General features: G+C 32.9%; 1 protein-coding gene across 8 annotated transcripts in view; it reads left to right on the forward strand.

The window, feature by feature from the left end:
• The window catches only part of NOVA1 (NOVA alternative splicing regulator 1), a 151,553-nt gene that overhangs the window by 131,929 nt on the left and 2,049 nt on the right, over nucleotides 1-17,575 (forward strand). For all 8 annotated transcript variants that reach the window (XM_073211419.1, XM_073211418.1, XM_036999372.2 and 5 more), the window contains one exon: nucleotides 16,556-17,575. This exon is cut by the window's right edge and continues 2,049 nt beyond it. In XM_073211419.1, the coding sequence (XP_073067520.1) occupies nucleotides 16,556-17,560 (1,005 nt within the window). In that variant the 3' untranslated portion in view covers nucleotides 17,561-17,575. The remainder of the gene's footprint in view (nucleotides 1-16,555) is intronic.

Raw genomic sequence — 17,575 nt, forward strand, 5'->3', positions numbered from 1 at the left:
TCAAATATTTCTGTAATCAAAATCTCTATATGCTTTTTAAGGTAGCTTAAACTACAATTATTTTCTTATCTAGTGAGCATACTGGTACTTGTCTAGTAATAAATCGAATTGCTGTTATTTCCCTGTTGAGAAAGAAAAGTTGGGAGGGCTAATTTTACAATTTATTTGTTTTGCATGTGTTGTATACTGCAAGGTATGTTTGAAATTTTTATGTAAGGAATTTTAAATATGAAGCAAATAAAAGATATATTAAATAGAATAGGATTATTTAAACAATGTTAGACTTAAAAAAAATACAGGATTAGTTGGGTTTGATCAGTTCTAAGTTATTTATTCTGAATTTCTTAATCACTTAAAAATTCAACAAAGTAATTTTGTTAACCAGTTAGTGGTGCCAAAAGTTAAGTTTTCCAGCCTTACTCCAGCCTGCTTACTAGGTCTTCTGGGATTCTCTTCAAATTTCAAGGAGAGGGAAAAAAAAGGGTATGATTTCAGAAATACGTGCTTTATAGACATTTCTATATTTACTGACAAATTTGAAATTATATGTCAAAATATATAAAACACATGAAAATAGGTAAGTCATATATAGTATCTTTGCTATGGTTACAGTAGTCCACTTTAAATTCATGACCACATATCTTAAATGGACCCCTAGTTATGTGAGACAATCTAAATTACCACAGACCTGTGAGCCTAAACAGCACACATTTATTATCTCATAGTTTTCATGGATCAAGAGTTTGGACATCACTTAGCTGAGTCCTCTATTTGTGCTCCCACAAGACTGCAATCAAAGTATTGGCTGGGGTACATTCTCATCTAGAGGTTTGACTAGAAACTAATCTACTTCTAAGTTGATCCACATTGATGGCAGCATTCAGTTCTTTTCAGCTGTATGACTGAGGGCCCTGACTTCCTCCTGTTTGTTAGCAAAGACAGTCCTCAGATTCTAAAGGCTGCCCTTGTACCTTGCCATGTGACCCTCTCTACAGGCACTTCCCAGCATGGCTGTTGACTTCTTGTAAAGCTTGCAGGAGAATTTCTTTCCAGTGTGTGCTAGCTAGTAAGATGAAGTCTTAACATATTCAACATAATCACAGGAGTGACTTCTCACCTTGTTTGCATACAGCATAACTTAATCATAGTAGTGAAGTTCCATCCCTTTGTCATATTTTGTTGATTCTAGTCGAGTCACAATTTTCACACACACTCAAATGGAGGGGATCATACAAAACATATTTCCAAGGGGGCAGAGGTCATGGGGCCATCTGTGAATTGGCCCTGCCACAGCTTCTCAATATCTCTTGCTCCATCCCCACTCCCAGATGATGACCTTAGTTCCTGCTTCACTGAGAAAAATGAAGTAATCAAAAGAAAACGTCTACAGACTTAAACCAACACTTACATTTAATCATTCAGCATTTATACCCACATATTCTACATTCTACCATTGTAGGTAAACATTCCATGTGCCTATCTAAAACCAGTAATTTAAGTTGGACATTAAACTTCATCCTTTTTCCTCAAGAACATCCTTTCAGGATGTCTATGTATGTCTCCTTTATATGTCAAGTTTTTATCTCTGGGATCATTCCCATCAGCACACGTGTATCTGTTCTTTCCCCTATCTTAAAAAGGACAAAATAAAACTTCCTTTAATCCCACTCTCCCCTGCCAGCTACTACCCTACTTCCTACACCTTTGTAGCAAAATTCACAAAAGTATTTTCTTCACTCTGTTTTCCAATTCTTAAATCTATTCCAGTCAGGTTTTTGCCTCCCATTCCACCAAAACTGTGTATGTCAAAGACATCAGTGATGACCATATTGCTAATTTCAGTCATCTGTTCTCAATCTACATGTTACTTGGCCTGTCAACAGTATTTATTATAATTTATCACTTCCACTTCCTTGGTATACTTTCTATACTTGGCTTCCAGAATGCTTCACACTCTTGGTTTTCTTCCTACATCATGCCATGTGCTTGATCCCAGAATCCTTTGCTGGTTCCTTCTCTCATCAGTTCATGTCTTAATACTTGAGACTTCTGGGTTTATACTTTTCTTTCTCCTAATTAATACTATGGCTTTTATATGCTGATATCTGTAAATTTGTCTTCAGAAAGAAGCAGGTTTACACACAAACTAATAAAGCCTAAACCTTAAGATTCCTCACCTGCTCAGGCTTACTGCAAGACTTTTTACCTAATTTTATGTTCATAATTTTGAATGTATTTCCCAAAGATGTCCCTTAAAATTGTATAAGATTCAGGCCTACTTTTAACTTGGTTTCAAATTTATCTCTAATCCAGATGTCACAGTGAAACTACAGACTATATCCATTTTTCCACTCAACATTTCCACTTGCATATCTAATGGATATCTTAAATTCAGCAAGCCCCCAAACCACCCCATACTTGGTCTACCTATAGCCTTTATCATCTCAGTTGAAGACAATTCTATATATCCAGTCGCTCAGAATCTTGGATTCATCCTTATCTCTTTTCTTTTTATCTCAAATCCAGCTCCTATAAGAAACAATGTTGACTCCACCTTTAAAATATATATAGAATCTTAACCACTTCTCATCACATTTACTGCTACCCTAGTCCAAGCCGAAATTATTGCAATAGTCTCCATATAGGGATTTCCTGCCTTTCTACCCTTCTTCTCCAGTCTGTTCTCCACTAAGCAGACTGAAAATGTCAGGGGTGTTTTTTTCTTTGTATATATATATGCCTGCAGTAGTTACTAAGTTCAGTAACACTAAGTTCAGTAAAAGCCAAAATCCCCAAAAGTACATCTATAAACTTATAAGATCTAGCCCCTGCCATATTACCTCTTTCATTTTCCTACCACGCCTCCTCCCTCACTGTGCCCCAAATTGACCTGCTTGATTTTCCTTGCAGGCATTAGGCATGCATGCTCTTGCCTCAGTATTTTGCTCTTGCTTTTCTGTCTGCATGAAATTCTCTTTATCTCACCTTCATAGCCTTCAAGTCTTTGTTCGAAATCACCTTCTCAATAAGACTTACCTGACCACCCTATTGAATATTGCAACCTGGCCTCCCCTCACTCCCAGTATATCTGAGTCCCTTTATCTTGCTGTATTTTTTCCAATGCTTTATAGAATTCTGTATACTTAGCTCATTATCCTATGTATTGTGTATTGTCTGTCTCACTTTCCTAGAAAGTAAGTTGCGTGAGAGCAGGATCTTTGTTTTATTTGCTGATATATCAGAAGCACTAACTAAATGGAATGATTAATATTTATTGGAAGAATTGGTTTACAGACTATTGTTTTAGAATTTTTTATTTGTGAAAATTCCTTCAACTGAAATTTTACATAGAAGTTCTCTAAAAATATAAACTGGGAAAAGAATACTTTTGAGTGGATAAGAAGGTTACATTGAAAGGACATAGCCTTTTTTATTAGACTTCTGTTTTACTCTTTAAACTCAGGGCATGTTTGAAAACCAGTCGGGCCCTTGTCTCAAGTTTTGTCATAATTTTCCAAAACCAGCAAAATTAATTTTCATTTCCTTCATTGTGTATGTGGGAGGAGTGTGTGTGAGTGTGTGTGTGTGTGTGATAGGAAAATGTTCGTTAGAAGTGTACTTTAGAAAGTTCTTGGAAAATAGTGAAATTCAAATGTCCTTTTTAAATGAGTTTACTGACATTATTACATACAGTAGATTTTATACTTTACATACCATTAGGATTAACCTTTTAAAATTGTTAACATTTGGGTATAATTCTTATGGTTTGACTTAATAATATGTCAGATACATACCAGACTCTCCAAAACTTCCTGAGAATACATTGAACCAGAAAAGCACAGAATCCACATTAATAGAATGTAAAATTTTCATTTGACGACGTAAACATTCCCTTAATAAATAGACTTCATTCATATTGGAGGAGGAGATTTTTATTTTATAGAAATATCAATACTTTTAGATTAAAATTAAATCTATTGCAATTTTCATTTTCCCAATTTTTCTGGTTTTGGGGGATAGAAACAAGACAAAGTTATTTTAATATTCATATGGAAAAGTAAATGCCTGAGAGTTACCATGTGATGATTAATAAAAGAACTAACAAGAAAATGATTGTGTAGAGCAAATTTCTTAAATCAGTATTAAAATCTGCTATAAAGCTAGCATAATAAAGCAATGAGACATTAACACAAACAGATGTAATTAGTGAAACATAATAGAGATTTCAGAAATAGATCCAAGTATATAGAGGAACTTACTATATTTTATCATACATTAAGAAAGGTAGCATAACTTAGGGATTAAAAGAGCTGAGATTTCAGACCATACTTCAATGGCATCGTATCAAATCTTTGCCACTTCCTAATTTTCTGATTTGAGGAAACATCCTTAACTTCGCCATTTCTTATTGTAAAATGTGCATCATAGCTGCCTGCCCCATAGGAGTCTCATGATTCTTAAGTAAACACTTAGAACACTACTGGGTTCCAAGTAATATTTGACTATTATTTTAATTTGTTTTAGAAAAGGATATTTTATTTAATAAATGGTGCCGGTATACTTTTCTATCCACCTGAAAGAAAACAAATTTGGACCTCTACCCTATACAATGTATAAAAATAAATCTTAATTCATTCAAGATTGAAACTGTAAGACTTTGATGAAATTATAGTGTGTGAAATCAAGTTGAGGATGCCTTTCTTAAGCAAGAAGGAATTCAAAAACCTAAAGGAATAGGTTTAAAAATTTGAGCATAGAAATATTTTGTTTTTGGTATAGCAGAATACACCATTAATAAGCAAAACATGACAATATCCTTGGAAAAAAATGTTGAACACCTATGACAATGAATTAGTAACCGCTATACAGAGAATTCTTAGATTGATAGGAAGAAATAACACTCAGGAAAAAAATAGGTAAAAATTATGAAAAAGTAGTTCACAGAAGAGGAAATGAAAATAGCCAAGAGCATGTGTAACCTCATAAGGCATCAGGAAACTATAAGTCAATATCACATAATTACACTTTTTTTTTTACCAGATAGACAAAATTTTAGGTGTGTGTGTATGTATAATAAACCGGTATCAGAAATGCAAAAATTAATCTGTGTGTGTGTGTCTGTGTTTATAATTTAAAAGTGCCAGTAAAGATACAGGAAATAATCATTCCCATACAATGTTGTGAGAAATGCTATAACATTATAGCTTTTGAGAATCCACCCAGTAAAATGTAATGGACCAATACATGGGAATATGGAGACAAGGATGTATAGAGTGCAGTAATATTTGCAGTGGCAGAAGTTGGAAAACAACCTGACCTCCAACAGGAGAGTGAATGAGTAAATTATTATATTGCAGAATACTGTATAGTGGAGCTTTTATAAGTCAGAGCCATATAAATTGCCCTAAAATAGTGTTTGTACTTTACTGACTAAGAAAATTAAGTTGCTAAGAAACTTACAGCTCGGTGTTTAATGGTGAAAAAACATCTTGTATTCATACATCATCAGGGTGATGACAAGGAGTATGAACATCACTTTTTCTTTTTATATCTGTTTTTTCCCTTTTTATTGTAATGTAGTTGATATACAATATTGTAGTGGTTTCAGGTGTACAACATAGTGATTTGACAGTTTTATATATTACTAAATGCTCACCACAATATCTGTAGTTACCATTTGTCAACATACAAAGATGCTACAGTATTATTGACTATATTCCCTATGCTCTACTTTTATCCCTGTGACTAAATAAGAGAATGTAAAACAAGATGGAAAAAATAGTGACTTCAGTTGTGGTATATGCAGTGTTTTGAGGAATATAACATGGGAATTTCCCAAGTGAAAGTGTGGACTGTCTCTGGCATTGTATATCCATTTCACCTATATGAATCCTTCATTTCCTAGCCACAGGATCTATATTGAGGAGTTTCAAGAAGAATCACAAGTCAGAGGCTTCGGGCCTAGAGAAAGAACTTACTAACTGGCAAAGGAAATGACAGTTGCTTCACAGTTTCAAGTTATGCTAAATTAAATGACTTACATTTTTCATATTTTTCTTCATTCTTTCTTAATACATCAAAGGTTCTCAGTCCTACCTTCACATGAAATTACCTATGGAGATTCTTATTTAATAAGTCTAGGACGACATTAGGTATATTTGAAGAATAAGATAAATGTCTTCTGAAGTCTCTTGAGATGTTTGTGAAACACTACCATGAAAAATGCACATTACTTTATTAAAAATAATAATTGTATACTATATAGCACTATTTTCTCAAACTTTTAATTCATCAAACTTTTTTCTTGAAATACTTTGAGTGTTATTGGAAAAATAATAAAGAAAAAGTGTTTCATTTGTACAAAAGTTGAAGGGTAAGTGTTAGTTTTAGCATTGAGAACAATAAAGGTTTAATAATATAATTTAAAATTATGAAGGGTTATTATGCAAAAGATGATTTTCTTTTCAGATAGATAGAATTAGTAGAATTTTGACTATTACCATATATAGTTAGAGGTTCTCTTACCTTAGAACTTTTTATATGCATTTTCACCAATACATATATAGTATTATTTTTTAAGATTATTTAGCAACATTCTTGCCCAAGATTATGGAAAAGAGTTAATGAGTACTTCTTATATTCAGTCCATTGCAGACTTTTGTATTTGTTAGTGTGCTGTGCTGTAGACAGTGTGTTCTCTATGCCCAGTGATGGGAATCAGAGGGTCTCCTTAAGGGCAAGTTAAGAATTACTGCTGAAAGCAGCACACTATTAATATTTCAGGTTAGAATTATAACACACCATGTAATAAATACCAGGTTGTGTGACTTTACAAAGTCCCTTATAAAGGTATGATTTCATATGAAGATAAATTCATGTTTATGGAAAGCCAAGGGCTTTCAGATTTTCAGGTTTTCAAAGTGAAGAAAGTAGTACATTGCAGGGGAAAAGAATGAATTAGTCACTCTGTAATGTTCCTTATTTTATATCCCATATATGACACAGGCATTGGTGAAAATGCATAGAATACCTTGTCTTGTATTGGCTTGTAAGTAGGCAGACTTGCAGTACTCTTTCTAGACTACTGAGTAGGTAAAGATGATTTCTTTGTTTCAGCCGTGTTCTCCTTGCAATCATAGGTGCCGCACAGCATGTTTTTTTTTTTAGAAAAATTTTATATATATATATATATATATATATTTATTATTTTTATTTTGGTATCATTCATCTACAATTACATGAAGAACAACATTATGTTTACTAGGGTCCCCCCTTCACCAAGTCCCCGCCACATACCCCTTCACAGTCACTGTCCATCAGCATAGTAAGAGCCACACAGCATGTTTTTAAGACAGAACATCATTCATGCCTCCATATAACCAGAGTACTTAATGCATCTTTACTTTGGAACATGCACTAGTCTTTTCATTCTTTGTGCATATGTGTGTGTATACAGTTCAATATTTTTTATCTTTCAAATAAAACCACATGAAAAATAGAAAAAGTGGGTAGTCACCAAGTTTATTTTCAACATTTTTATTTTCTTTTAAAAATACTTAGAAATAGGCATGTCTTTGCATATTCTCCCAAGTAAGTACTTTGGGCAGATTACTTTTGTCTGCACATTATGGAATAAAAATTATTTCTCATTGGTTTGTCTAACTTTTTATCTTTCATTTAGGAGATAATAAGTTAATCTTTTTCATCTTCTAAACCTAATACCTTTATAATTCATTTTATTGGTATTTGATTTAGCTATTATTTTTTTTTTCAGTTAAATGATACAGTCCTTCAGTTACTCTTTCTTTTAAAGGTATTTTTGAAAAAGGAAATATTCTATTTCATTAACTTCATTTGCTTTCAGCCAAATACTGGAAGTTATAAAATTAGCATATTTTTATTTGTGTTCATTAGGTTATTAAAAGTAAACTACTTCAATCTATATATAGGAAAATAACTTAGTTTTGTGACTTAATAATGCAGTTTGTTAAATTTCAGACATTCTTCTATAGCCTTTAGTTTAGCTAACATTTGTTGCTTATCCCAAGTATTAATGCAAAAAGAAATGAGTGACATTTTCATTTTCTCAGTGACAGTCATTTGTGGTAATAAGTTATCAACCTCCCTTTAGTAGTAAGATCCTGAATTATAGGCACCTGTTATTTTACAAAAAATAAGTTGTGCTTTCAGAATAACTGTTGGTAAAATAAAATACAAGAAAAGTTGAATTATCATGAGTAGTAAATTTAAAACACCTATAAGCACATTTTTCCATGTTTTGGATTATTTCCCAAAAGGATCACAGAAGGAGAGAAACTAAGTTAAATATTGTGCTCGTTTTATAATTTAATGTGCACTACAATGTGATTTCCAAAAGCCATTCTTTTTTTAAAAAAGAAAGAGATTCATTCATTTACCTTTATCTTGCTTTTCATTTTCAGTGATTCATTTTGCTTTTCTACTTTGAATATTTTTTATTATTTTAGAAGTTAAACATTTTCTTGTCCTACACAATTCATTACTGTTTACTATTTAGTGAATTATTTATTTTTACCTTCCCCTAGACTCCCTTATCCATTCCTGTAGCTTTAAATACCATCTATGTTAACTCTCTAATTTCCTCTTATTTCCAAACCCATAGCCAATCACCTACTTGATATGGTCACTTGGATGTCTAATAAGAATTTCAAACTTAAAATATCCAAAAGAGAATTTTTATTTCCCCTCTATTCTTATCCTTAATCCCTTTTCCACCATCCATTTCTGTGAACACAGCCCCCCTTACTTTTACATCTGTAGCTATTTTTCACTTTTTAAATTGATTTTAGAACCTTTAAAATATTTAAAACATTAATTTTCATATTTTAAAAAACCAAATATTTCAAATTCGTGTTTTCACAAATCAGAATTAAGAACTCTGAACGTACATCTTACTATGTATGTTCTGAAAGAGCCGGTCTAACAAGAGAGAGTTTAAAATAATAGTAATAGTAATAATAATAATGGTTTCAATGAGCTTTTGATAATTTGACACATGGATGGTGATGACAAATAGGACTGTCAGAACTGTGACCTTAATTTAGTAAAATCTGTTTTAGTAAATATGAAGAATACCCCAAAATATGTTCACTTTTAAATAATAGACTGCCTTTTAATAGTTTATCCTTTATAGCCCTTCATATAGTCCTTCATAATTGATTACTAGTAGTTTTCTTTTTTTGATATAATTATGTCTAGAATGCTTATTTATCACAACATAACAATAGTTGACATGCTTTTCTTCTTACCTATAAAAAATAGACTTTTCCTATTTTTCTTATTCCTAAATATATCCCTCTCTGGAATGCAATGTGACATCTAAAATATACAGCAGTCACCAAAAGAAAAAAAATAAACAACTTCAAATATTACTTTTAGGGAAGAGTAAAATAATGTATTAAGTAAATAGATAGTTAAACTTCATTTGCCTTTAGAAATTTCATGGGGATTATCATTCATTTTCTGTCATTTTCTGCCATATCTTGCAGCCAGAGGGGAAAATAAAGTATGGCCTTTTGGAAGTATAATTTGGAAGTATAAATGAAGTATAATTTCCACAAAACTTTTAAAGACAACTATTTTGAAGTGAAAATGCAATTGCTTGAAGCAAGGCAAAGAGTTAGAATATAATTGTACTAATTATGAATTGTGATTATGATTCAGTAGAAACTGTCATTTGAACCATCCTAATAGTTGATGCAGTTCATCACTTAATCAAGTAAACACTAATTTATTTGTATTCTAGACTTTTAGAACCAATCTGACGTTTTTTATGGCTAAAAAATGCCTAGCCACAAGCTAAATCAGTAAGAAACTACAAAATATCATAGGAAAAATATAATACATTGATGAAAATTTAAGAAAAAGGCATATAGTGCATATTTAATCACTTAATTATTATATATAATGTTATTGAATTTTTAAGTGACCATAAATCTGTGTTACTGATTTCAGTAATTTTATATGATTAAAACATTTCTGTGTATTTCACCATGATTGCAATATAATCTTTGAATTTTAGATCTTAGAGATTAAGTTATTCTTGTTTTAAGAACCCAGTGTCATATTTTATACACACACTGCATGGCCATGATGGAATCTTTTAAGTAGTTTGTTATTTAGTCCTTATACAAATCTATATTGTATTTTTTAGCTTTATTTTTTAAACAGTTATCCAATTGATAACTTCAAGTACAAAGGAAGTAAATTAACTAAAATAATCACCTTCAAGAAGATAAAAATGTCAGAGAGATAAATTGCTATTACATTAAAATACAAACCAGCATATGATAAACAAATAAGAAAATAGTAAAGCACTTTGACACTTCTGGCTTTAGGGAATCAATTGAGTTTACAAAGTGTATTGCATTTAAACTGCTCTAGCAAGATATTTAAGATTTCAGTAGACAAAAGGTATGAGTTTTAATTAGAAGAACAGTTTTAATTGGAGCTACAGATAATATTTCAGTAAGCTGGAACAAATAAGCAAACAGTAAGCAAATACATGGAAAAACAACCAACATAGAGTATTTTCGGGAACTAGCTCCCAAAGTTTGGATTGAGCATGGCATACTAATCTCAGAAAGTGAAGCTGGGAAGACAAGTTGGAGACAAGATTTGGAGAATTTGTAATGTCTGCTTGAGGAGTTTGGATGATGAGGTAGGTAGGTGAAGGGTTTTCACTACAGGCTATTGAGTAGCATTTTTTTCAGAATGCTAAAATACTCATCCACAATCTTATCAAGCTGTCTGATTACATAGACGATGAAACTGAAGTGCCTGGACAAAGTCACAGAGCAGAGCCAGGTTGATGGCTTTATCTCTTAACTGCCTAGTCTACATTATTTTTATTATACCACCCATTACTTAGGTAGGATAAAGCAGTAAGATTGGGCAAGAACCATTTCAGGAGAAAAAAGTCAACAGTACATAACAGGATGTAGAGATCTCGGGAGCAAGAAAAGACCCAGATGGCTCCCAGGTTTATATTTGTATTGGCAATGGGTAGTGGGTTGAAGATACATGAAAGAAGACAGCATGGTATTCTACAGTGATAGAAGACCTGCTTATGGAAACTGTATTGTTTTTGATTTGGTCACCAGAATTGAGTAGATTAAACAGACTAGCTTTTAAAATTCTATCTGGATACTCATATTTATGTATGCTCTGTCATGCATTATTTTGTCAAATCAGTATTTTTCAGAAAGGCTATTATTAATGTATGGAAAGTCTGTCACCAAAAGAGAAGATACAATTTTTCAGTTTGCTTTGGTCAGCAATTCAATATAGACCCTCAAAATGACACATGCATCTCCGTTGGACACTACTAAATGATGCTTCAGTAGCCTAAGGTGGAATACATGAGGGAAATGAAAGAGATTTCCCAGTTAGATCATGTGAGGTATATCTTGGGTAAAGGTAAAATAAGTCTCCACTGTGTCTCTGTACCAGAGCCATAACATCTTGACTTTTAAAGCATCAAGAGATAACAATAAAATGTTAGCATTTCTTTTAGAAAGATAAATACTGCAAGATAACAAGAATATAAAATATTTTTAAAGATACTATTTGACCAATTACAAATTATAGAAATCCAACTCAAAGTAGCTTCTAAAAAAAGGGGGAATTATATTGATATATGTAGATTCAGATGCCAAAATGCCATCAGAAATTTCTGTCTCCAATTCTGGAGTCTCCTATTTTTAATCTAGTTTAACTTTATTTTCAGTCAAATTCTTCCTCTTTTCATATAGTGGTAAGATAGCAATATCCAGCTTCCGTACTATCACATTAGAGACGTCGGTGCCTCTGTCCCAGTAATTCCGCTGAATTCTCAGTCTCTTCCTGTACCACCTTGGGCCACATGCTCAGTCTCAAATCAGTAACTGCCAAAGGTGAGGAAATTGTGATACATCAGGCATGTTTCCACTCCTAGAGGCATTGGAAAGTTGTCAGTCTTACCTGAAGCACATACAGTAAAAATGAGAAAGGGTATCTCCCAAAGGAAAACTGGGGTCTGTTGCCGGAAGGATGATCACATGTCTGGACTATCTGAAATGAATGAATGAAAAGCATCCACTATGGAAAACTATGAAAAACTGAAGCCTACAGACACTCACTTTCCTTTGTAAGACCATAATTACTGCCTTTAATTTGATTATGAAAACTGAGTAGATTAAACTCCAACTGAGTTGAAGTTCTTAACTGACAAAGGAGTAAATTTGTTGGTCTTATTGTTTATTTTTAATAACATTAAAATCTACTTATTTGGTATTTTTAGTATTTTTCACAGGATTCTCATAGAGGGTCTTCTTTTGTGGTTGCAAATAGAGAAATAGTCACTTCATTACTTCTTTTTTTCCAAAAAGTAGTTATGCTAGTAAAATTAGTATAATTGTACTGTTGATCTTATATTTACTGATATAACATAATTAAAAGTCTAGAAATAAGGCAAACTTGAGTAAAGATTCTTTTTGTTTAAAAATAATGCCATTATTTAAGCATGTAATCACCGCTAAAATAGCTTTAGGTTTGTGCAGGGACTCTCTAACACAGGCATAACAGAGCAACCTTATAGGAATGTCTGATAGTAAAGAATAAAATAGTACAAAAATGTGAAAGACATTTAGATAAATATGACCATCATGTCTCAAAGATTTTATTTACCTCTTCTCCTTCCAGTTGAGCTTTTTGTCTCTTTTTTTTTCATGTACTTCTGTACCAGCATTTTAAAAACTTTACTACACTGATACATTTATACATCTCTTTTCTACAACTAATCTGTAAGTTCTTTCAAGGCAGGAGTGGTGTCATATATATACTTTATCTCCAGCTCCCAACACAGGGCCTGGGCTACTCAGTAAGCATTCAGTAAAAGACTGGATAGATGGTAGTAACTATAGATCATAGATAGTCCTAAAGGGAAAACTGATTTGTAACTGTCAACAGCATATCTGATTTAGTTGATACACGTTACACCAAATAATTTGTATGCTATTTAAGATCTCATTCTTTTTTCTCAGTTCTTTAGGAATAAGAATACATATATTTATGTGAGTCGGTATGTTAAGACTTCACCAATGAAAATGAAGCCATACATATAAATACAGTTAAAATTTACTATTAATCTTTTCAGTGGAGATGCAAATACTGTCAATGTACAGACTTCTTCTTTGGTAATGATCTATTCCTGTATCTAAGAGCTGTGCAACAGGCTGTATTACACAATTCTCTACTCTCCTTTTGTCTCCTTGCTACCCAATATTCAGTTGCCCACCATCTCCAAGCTTCCACAATGGTACCTCACTTCCTTTGGCTCTGAACTGACCCATAAAATGGAAATAGAATACTATTCTCTCTCAGATATTATGCAATTGGATAAATATTTCTTTTTGTCTCAATATCATCTTTTCAGAGAGTTGCTTCCTGTCTGTGCTCATATTAGATTCATATTAAGTGCAAATAAATAAGGATTTTTTTTTATTCAGAGAAAAAATGCAAATCTAAGAGGTTTTTCATGTCTGTGTCAATAATAATAGGTGAATGAATATTCTTGGCTAGGCTATTAAGTATATATTAAATTTAGAATTTAATAACATTTCCTTTAATTTTCTAATTTAATTTCTAGTATTAGTAATCTTATACAGAATTATTACTAGCTAAAGTTAAGAAATGCTACTATAATCATTAATATGCAATCATTAATGTTTTCTCTTTTAACACTTCATATGGAAAAATATCCATTATACCAACAAAATTTGGAAGCCACATCAGTATGTGATAAAACAGCAATCATGGCTGGCAGTATCTTATATAACATTATTTCAGATAGTTAAAACTAAATTCCAGGGAATAGAACTTAATGTCACAAAGACATCTTTAATATGAAGATAGATGATGTATAATTCTTCAATTTGCAAAGATACAGATTTTTTTTGGAAAATGTTTACTTTTCTGAAAAATCCACACCATTTCTGAACTCTACATTATTTCACGATTTTTGAATATCGAAAGAAATGATTAAAAGGAAAACAAAAAAAGAAAGGACAAGCTAATGTGCAATAATGTAAGTACCATGCACACATTTGCAAGTTCTTTTGGAAGGACAGAACTATTCCTAGAATGAAAAAAAAGTGCTGTGGATGCAACAAGTAGAGTATAATAAGACTGTGCAGGGTAATAGAAATAAATATCTTCACACATCTCATAGAAGTTTAAGGTGATTTTAGAATGGATATTATAAAATTATATATTTCACTAATTTTTATTTACAGTTTATAGGATAGTTCCTATAACCTTTCATGTGCTATTATCTTCTTTGGTTGTAATCATGCAGGTGATTATTACATTGAGCAAAACAATAGTGATTTTAGAATTCGAAATAATTTTTTTTTCAATTTTTTATTAAGTTATTATTGATATACATTCTTATGAAGGTTTCACATGAAAAAACAATGTGGTTGCTACATTTACCCATATTATCAAGTCCCCACCCATACCCCATTGCAGGCACTGTCCATCAAGTGTAGTAAGATGCCACGGTAGAATTTGAAATGATTTAAGAATAGCTTCTTTGAAGGTCTTGGTTGACTAATATACTTTTCTTCATAAAAAATAATGCTTTAGTTTTTCAGTATATAAATGTTTTCAATAATACTTCATTGCAAAAAAAGTTCTGATTTGAAAGGAAATATTTATGAAGTGTAATCATATTTAGCATTCAGATATTTAAATCCTTAAAAGTAATATTCCATGTACACAGGATAACATATAAGGATGATTCTAATTCATATATATAATTGGTATAAGGTAATCATAGTTTAAATTTCTAATTATAATATTTCAGCATACTACAGCTTTTCAGACAAATAATTTTTTGCAGATAAAATCTGTGAACAAATTTAACAAATTAACACATTAAAAAACTATTTCTCTACTTTTTGAAACTGAATACACTTAATCAAGGAGAATATGAGATATTTGACATTCCTGAAAAGTATTTCCAGAAAATTTAGATTTTTTTTTAAGTAAAATGAAATGACAATATAGACAAATTATAATGAAATAAAGTTTTACTGTGACTACAACTTGTATCTGTGGAAAGAAAAGTGTATATGTATGTATGTATGTGTGTGGGTAATATATGTAAATATATTTATGAGGTGAGTCAGTCTAGGGTTTGACCTTACACATTCACTACCTTCAAGAGCAAAATTGCCGAAGATCCATGGCTCTGTTTCTTTAAAATATGCTTACTCAAATCTGTGTTTTAAAGATGTCGTGACAACCCTTGCTAAAAATTAGCTAATGGACTATCTCATAGAGTATCTCAACTAAATTCCTGCTCAGATTTCAACAAATTATTTCAGCCTGCCCATTTTAAAGTCTGGAACAAGGAAGGCAGTTACTTCAGTGCTGTGTCGGTGATACAACATTAAGTTTTTGATCTACCCAGGGAGTCAAAACAATGTCATGTGTATCTTTGTGCTACCAAAATATAGTTTAAATCTTTACTATAATTTTGGGGGCTATGGAAAATACCATACTGCTTTTATACCTCATAATAATAGTATTTAGTTCTAAGAAATAACCCAAAATACGCTGGATTTTATGGCTGGATTTTTCAGTAAAAATTAGATAAAACACCTATGTTTCATATCACATCGGATCGTAAGTGTTCATGTGACTGCAGTAATTTTTCAGTAACCTTTGGTAATGTGGTTGTAAGCCCTGTTTTTAAAAAGGTAGCTATGATTGCCAGAAAGGGAATTATCTACCTAAGTCAAAATATTTTACAAATTTAGAACAGCCAGGTAATATCATTTTCAAATAGCCTTAACCTACCTAAAAGTGACTGAAATTTTTATATGATTAATGATTTAGAAGTATTTATTTTCATAAAGTTATTAGGTTATGTGTCAATTTAGTTGAAAAAGTAAAATACTACTACTGACAGTTTTATTGCCTTCCATCTCTGAAAATATTATGAAACGTGTTAAATAACAAATATTACTAGGTGATAAGGAACATGAAATTAATTTTGTGAAGTAGCTCAAGCTACAACTTTCCTACTTTTATTGACTCTGCTTTATAATTCTTCACTCTTTGTTTCTGTATGTTTTAGACCAAAGGTATTCTTAAAGAAACAATAGGTGAAGAATCATCAACAGCATTTTGATTTTGGAGCTATGTAAAAATGTTACCATTGATTTATAGTTATGATTCCCTTTTTAAAAAACATACTGATTTCTTACAAGTTTAGTGCAATATGCACAAAGACTCAAAGAAAAAAAGTTTGCTTAGTGATTTTAAACTGAAAATTGCTTTTTCCTTTGAAAATGCTAATTTTACAAAAGTATTAAAATATGTCACTTTAACAGTTGTGATATTTCTCTTTCCTAAATTATGCTTAAACTAATTTTCAATTTGTTATTTTACTTTTTCTAGGATAGCAAAGTAATATAATGTATGTGCACAAAACAGAAGTATTATTTATACATATTTTTTTTAATTACAGGTAAAGATTATAGTTCCCAACAGCACAGCAGGTCTGATAATAGGGAAGGGAGGTGCTACTGTGAAGGCTATAATGGAGCAGTCAGGGGCTTGGGTGCAGCTTTCCCAGAAACCTGATGGGATCAACTTGCAAGAGAGGGTTGTCACTGTGAGTGGAGAACCTGAACAAAACCGAAAAGCTGTTGAACTTATCATCCAGAAGATACAAGAGGATCCACAGAGTGGCAGCTGCCTCAATATCAGTTATGCCAATGTTACAGGTCCAGTGGCAAATTCCAATCCAACCGGATCTCCTTATGCAAACACTGCTGAAGTGTTACCAACCGCTGCGGCAGCCGCAGGGCTCCTAGGACACGCCAACCTTGCGGGCGTCGCAGCCTTTCCAGCAGTTTTGTCTGGCTTCACAGGCAACGACCTGGTAGCCATCACCTCCGCACTTAACACTTTAGCCAGCTATGGATATAATCTCAACACGTTAGGTCTAGGGCTCAGCCAAGCAGCGGCCACGGGGGCTTTGGCTGCAGCAGCCGCCAGCGCCAACCCGGCCGCTGCCGCCGCCAACTTGCTGGCCACCTACGCCAGCGAGGCCTCCGCGGGCGGCAGCGCGGCGGGCGGCGCGGCGGGGACGTTTGCACTCGGTAGCCTAGCGGCTGCCACTGCTGCAACCAACGGGTACTTCGGCGCTGCTTCCCCGCTAGCGGCCAGTGCCATTCTAGGGACAGAGAAGTCCACAGATGGATCAAAGGATGTAGTTGAAATAGCAGTGCCAGAAAACTTAGTCGGTGCGATTCTGGGCAAAGGAGGGAAAACCCTAGTGGAATACCAGGAGTTGACTGGGGCAAGGATACAGATCTCCAAAAAGGGAGAATTCGTACCTGGCACAAGGAATCGGAAGGTAACCATTACTGGAACACCAGCTGCAACGCAGGCTGCTCAGTATTTAATTACACAAAGGATCACATATGAGCAAGGAGTTCGGGCTGCCAACCCTCAGAAAGTGGGTTGAGCATCCCGATTATAC

Source organism: Manis javanica, chromosome 8 (genome assembly GCF_040802235.1).
Source record: "Manis javanica isolate MJ-LG chromosome 8, MJ_LKY, whole genome shotgun sequence".
Classification (NCBI taxonomy): Eukaryota; Metazoa; Chordata; class Mammalia; order Pholidota; family Manidae; genus Manis; species Manis javanica.